The sequence below is a fragment of the Glycine max genome, chromosome 20 (genome assembly GCF_000004515.6).
Source record: "Glycine max cultivar Williams 82 chromosome 20, Glycine_max_v4.0, whole genome shotgun sequence".
Lineage (NCBI taxonomy): Eukaryota > Viridiplantae > Streptophyta > Magnoliopsida > Fabales > Fabaceae > Glycine > Glycine max.
The window spans coordinates 31,772,074-31,777,874 of NC_038256.2; the positions used below are offsets into that span (position 1 = coordinate 31,772,074).

The 5,801-nt window shown below is 32.9% G+C and overlaps 1 protein-coding gene across 3 annotated transcripts; it reads left to right on the top strand.

Moving 5' to 3' along the window:
- Nucleotides 1-571: 571 nt before the first annotated feature.
- On the top strand, nucleotides 572-4,497 carry LOC102669551 (uncharacterized). Of its 3 annotated transcripts, none has more exons than XM_041013166.1 (3): nucleotides 572-723; nucleotides 1,710-3,359; nucleotides 3,773-4,497. In XM_041013166.1, the coding sequence occupies exons 2-3, from the start codon at nucleotides 1,806-1,808 to the stop codon at nucleotides 3,992-3,994; spliced, it is 1,776 nt and encodes a 591-aa protein (XP_040869100.1). In that variant the 5' UTR covers nucleotides 572-723; nucleotides 1,710-1,805; the 3' UTR covers nucleotides 3,995-4,497. The 3 variants fall into 3 exon arrangements, with proteins under 3 accessions (XP_040869100.1, XP_006605760.1, XP_040869101.1); XM_006605697.3 differs by lacking the exon at nucleotides 572-723 and adding an exon at nucleotides 801-1,115; XM_041013167.1 differs by lacking the exon at nucleotides 572-723 and adding an exon at nucleotides 801-1,115 and having other exon boundaries at nucleotides 1,745-3,359.
- Nucleotides 4,498-5,801: the final 1,304 nt, after the last annotated feature.

Sequence of the window (5,801 nt, forward strand, 5' to 3'; positions counted from 1 at the left end):
TCCAAATGATACACCATCTTAATAAATGTGGTAGAATTAAAGTGTAACAAAATAAGGTAAACTTAAGTATAATAAAAATTATGCACCTTCATATGATTTTTTTAAAGGCATGCACCTTTATATGATAAATTTGAATTGGGATAATTTCTGTAGGTACCATTCTTATTATTTTTTTAATTAACTATACTCGACTAAAAAACTTTATTTTGATTAATTTCTTTTTTAACACGTATTTTTTCCAAAAACATTAAACATAATCAGATACCTATAAATCATCATCGAAATAATATACTACATTAATTGAACTGATTTTTCATTTTTTATAAGAATAATTTCAATGGCACATATTTTTATACTTTTAAACTTATTTTTATCATCAATAAAATATTTTTTACTGATTAAACATTTTTCTAGAGTATTTTTCTTTATGTTTTTTCATGTCTTTCATTTATATTTACAAGTATTGTGCAGTGTACAATATATATAATGTAATGTAAATTAAGTACCTCTAGTCTCCCCTGAATTTATTTATCCTATTTGGGAATGGGTTTTTGAGCACTGTGGCATCACTTGCTTGCCTTGGCATATGTAACAACAAAGAAATGGGTCTTAGCAAAGAACCCTGATTTTCAGGAGTCTGCAATCTATCCCTCTCTTTCCTCCTCTAATCAAGACACAAGAGTGTACAAATTTTCAACCAAGAACGTGGCTTACGAAACCCATGTTCGTACCTCCCATTATGTTATGTTATGCCACTACCTTAGCTTGGTTGGTTACTTAGTTTAGTTAGTTTTTTCCCCCCTCCAACTCTATCTCCAATATGTCCACTTCTAATACAGTTACATTTTTTCTTGAAAGATTATAAAACTATATTATAAATAATATTATAATCATTACATGATTTACATCTTTTGTTTGTGTTGATATTTTGTTTCCCACTTTCCCACCATTTGCTAACTTGGTCTTCTTCAGTTCAGCCCCTTTTTTCCCCCTCCATCCCCTCTTTCTCAATTAGGTTCATTAGCACTCCTCATTCAATTTTGAACAGTGTTTGTGTGTGAGAATCAACACTACTTCTCTTTAGCTTGTTGCTGGTTTCTGTGCTTTTGTTTGAGGTTGGTTCTTCTTATATAGTATATATAGTTTGTTTTTAATATATAGTTCAATTTTTTTTTCTCATCTTTATATTGTTGAATGCCTTTCTTTGTTGATTGAGCACTTTCCTGGCTACTGTTTGTTTCAGTTGATTTCTGTTTGAGAATGTTGATTGACCTTTCTTTTCTGGACTTAAGATAGTAAGGTGCCAGATAATTGGACATTGGTGCTGTTTTTGGTATAAAAACACATAGTATCGATTAAATTAAAGCAGAGAAGTACAAATGTTCTGAGTTTGGTAACCTTAGAATTTTTCTAAAATAATTTATAAAACATATGTAAGCAATTTACTCTGCCAGTTCTTTTCCTTTTTCTTGACCATATACATGTATATATGGAATGCAAATTTCACTGCTTCTTTTATATTTTATTTTAAACGTGTTAAAGTTGTGTGTCATATTGCCATGAGTTGTGGAACAGTACAAGACTATAATTTAGTTAGAGTCCTATAGTATAGCATTGAAGCAAAACTGCTGTTTTTGAATTTTTTGTTTTGCACACTTTTTTTTCTTTTGCTTTGTTGCCCTTTTATTTATTTTTTCCCTCCTTTTCAGGATGCTTACTTATATTGCTTAGTTTCTGGTTGAAGGAAGATTACTGTGAAAAAGTGTTCCTGCCATTAAGGCACGGTAGTTTGATAGAGGAAGAAGATGGAACATACACAATGTCGGGTTCAAAAAAGGGGTCAAAGGAAAAAGGATTCATTATCTGAAGCATCTCAGTTAAAAAAGTTAGCTAAAGGTGGAATTTCTCACCAGGCCACGTTTGTAAACATTATTCAATCACAAAATAGTAATGTTTTCCCAAAATATTTGTTCTTCCTACTTGTTCATGGACACTACAAGATTCCAAAGCTTATGGCAAGTGCAGATGAGATGTATCTTCGTCACTGCCTCGAATCTGTACACAATAGTGCATTGAAAGCTTCCCAACACAACAAATCTGTGAGCTTAGAAGCCAACAACTTGTGGACTTCAGAAAAAAGCTTGAATACAGATAAATTTATTGGTGAAGCAGAATGTGATTCTAGTGAGTTAGTCTTGGGACATTCTGTAGCTTCCATAACTGAGAATCTAGTTGTAAGTACTAATGCTTCTGATAATTGGACTTTAGGCACAGTAATGGGGACTAAGAGTATGATAAATATATTGAATAGTCCTTTGCTTCAGCAGGTTGGTGTTTCCGAAAGAGATGACAATTTGAACAGCATGAACTTCACTGATGCTAAAAACATGATATGCTATGATTTTATGGACTCTCCAAGTTCGTCATATAAACTAGAAATGGAAAAACCAATGGTGCAAAGTCATAAGTATGGTTCCATTTCTGTGTCTCAAGGAATGCTCCAGTGCACTTGGAAGCAAGGTGTTCCTCATTTTGTTTTTTCTGCAGATGATCAGAAGGAGGTCTATGTAGCCAAATTGAGCAAGGCAGACACAACACATTATGCAGATTTGGACTATGTGTACCTGTTTCATTTGAACAAGGGACGTGAGATTCCTGACCGAGATTTGCAACTTGTTGGTAAGATGAATGTATCAACATGTTACACCCTCTCCCCTGACAATTGTAGAGTAATGGAAACACGGTTTATATTATTCGGTAATGATAAATTTTATGATAAAGAAATGTACACTTCAAGGCATTCTCACATGAAGAACAAGGGCATGGCTAAGAAAGCATCAAGATCTAGTCCATCGCCTATACACAGAACACTCTCAAAGTTCAGTAGATCAAAGGCCATAAGAGAAAGTTGTCCATTGGATAAACAATCATGTGGGCTAGATGGGACTAATTTAATAGAAACTAATGTTCCCACAAATTTTGAGTTGGCTGCTATTTTGGTCAAAGACCATCTTCTCTCTCACAGCTTGGATAAAGTAGGAGGCTGGGGTTTGAAATTTCTCAACAAATCTGGTGTGAATCATACTACATTGCAATCTGAAAGTTGTAACCAAAATACCGGGGATTGCTCAAGTAGCATAAGCATTCTCGTTCCAGCAGGTCTTCATGGTGGACCTAGAACCACTCACGGTGGTCCATCTAGTCTTGTAGATAGATGGAAATCTGGGGGTTGCTGTGACTGTGGTGGTTGGGATGAGGGATGTCCCTTAACAGTACTTCAGAGAAGAACTATCAATGAGGAGATTCTGTCTCATGCAGATACACAAGGAGAGTGCAAGTCGGTTGATTTAGTTACTCAGGTATGTTAATGTCCCATATTTTTGTGGTTAGTTTTCCCTATATACTCTTTGAACTGAAAGTGTTAGTGGAAACTTTAAGAATTTGGTTTTGCAATATGTGTATTTCCTTTTCTTGGTTTGCGTTTCTCCAAAAAAATTGTAGGGAAATGTATTGTATGAATTGATAGGAAAATCACTATGTTTGTTCATTACTCTATTTGACTGGCGGTCACCAAAACTAGAATGTAATAAATCCATAATCTGTTTGTGACACTTGAAAATCTTCTGTTGTTTATTTTCCTTCTCAGATCCAAGCTGGTTTATATAAAATTTGACTACATGCATCTATAATCTTATATGTAGTGTGTGTTTGGTTAACAAATGGCAATTGTTTTTCAATGCAATGAGGTGATCATATCACCCTCTAATTTCAGGGTTCAAGCAATTTCAGCCCCACCTTGAGGATGGTGAATGTTCATGATGGTTTATATTTTATTGATTTTCAACCATCCTTGTCTGCACTACAGTCTTTCTCCATCGCCGTGGCGATTATTCATACACAGAGTCCTACTCTTCGGCCTAATAGTACCTATGAAGCACCGACACCGACACGGACACCGGACACGACACGGACACGGACACGTGGACACCTATAATGTCCAAAATATAGAACGTAGTACGGGTGTCGTGTCGGTGTCAGACACTGACACGGACGCGTGTCGGACACCGGACACGGCAAGGAGCTGGAGTGTCCGTGCTTCATAGAATAGTACACAGGAGCTGTGACAACAGAAGAAAAAAGTTGAGGTTATTAGCAGGCATAATCCTTTGGTATGTTGAATGAGTTGATGAGAAGATTTAGGTGAATACATGAATCAAGTTTTCAATTTTCATTCCATTGTTTATGGTTGTTATTTGTCATACAGTCCAAGGTAACCTTATCTAGGAGAACTAGCTCTGCTTGTCCATTTCTCTCGATTCTTGTAAGCATCTTCTCTCCCTTCTTTTTGCTGAAAGGGGTTGAATGTAAAAGCTTCTGATGAAGAAAATTTGGTAAATCCTAGGCATTGTGATTGGTTTTGTTATATTTGTTAATAAGAAGATACTGTGATTAGTTCTTAATCTGATGAATAACTATTTGAAGGTAGCAATTGAAGCACATTGGAGATGTTATATCTTTAAATTTCTGTTGGCCAAATATGGTAGTTCCAATTTTCTGAAAAGTTCCTGACCCACGTAGCATCTAATTAGATGACTATGATTAGGATCTCTGATTAAGACTTATGTATTTATAGAGTGCTTTTAAACAAAGGGTGTTTTTTGTGATTTACTACTCTTTTCTAAAAATAAAAATTAATTTAAAATCCTCTTTTCTCTCTCCACGATCTGTGTCATCTTCCGTCTGCATTGCATTGGATAACTTGATTTCAGCAAGTAGGCAACAATGGTGGTCCCTTTAATGAGTATTGTAGCTGTTGCCTGTTGTGAATCTTCAAGCCCCCGTCCATATTGAAAGCCTCACAAACCTCAACTGTCTCTCCTCTTGATTGTTGATGGCTTGTCCACGGTCATGGCAAAAGCCCAACACTTATTGATTTAGACTGCTATATGTATCTCCTGCATGGAGAGAAGCTTATAACTTGAATCTTGTATGAGATCAATGACCAACTTAATATCCCTCTGTGTAATGAAATTTAATTACATGGAATTGAAGTTATATTTTGCACCCAAAGCTGAGAAAAGGGATGCAGTAGAAGTTCAATGACAAGTTCAATTAGTGCGCTATGCTAGTGGATGTTGAAGCTTTTAGAAGATAAACCCAGATCCAATACCTTTATGCATGCAAATGGATTTTGTGGGAAAGAGAAATTATGGTTTTAAATTATTTACATTTAAAAATAAAATAAAAACACAAATATCCTTTAATTTACACTGGTCTAAAACAAAAAGAAAGAAGTTTTTAATTTAATTTTTTTAAAGATTAAATTACTCATTTGATTCCTATAATTTTATAATTTTTATCTTTTTAATAATTTAAAAGTGATTTTTTAATTTAAAATATAAACTAGAGATTAAAAAAATCATTTTTAAAAAGATAAGAATCATAATTTTTTTTTAATATATATGAAATTATTGAGTCACTATCTACTCATTATCTTATTTGGATTAGTGTTTAAGTCGATTTTTGTAACACTAATTGTAATTATTTAAAAATCTAAATGAATAATTATTTTTTATTTTCTTTGTTTTTAATTATAAGATTATTTTTAAAAATTTATTTATTTTTAATTATTTTTTCTCTTATTTAATTATTCTGTTCAAATATAAATAAATAAATAAATAAATAATTTAAAATAATAATATAATTAATTAATATATATAATATAATTATTTTTTTAAAATAATTATAAATTAATTAAAAAAGTCTAATAATTAAATAATTAAAGAACAAACAAATATTTT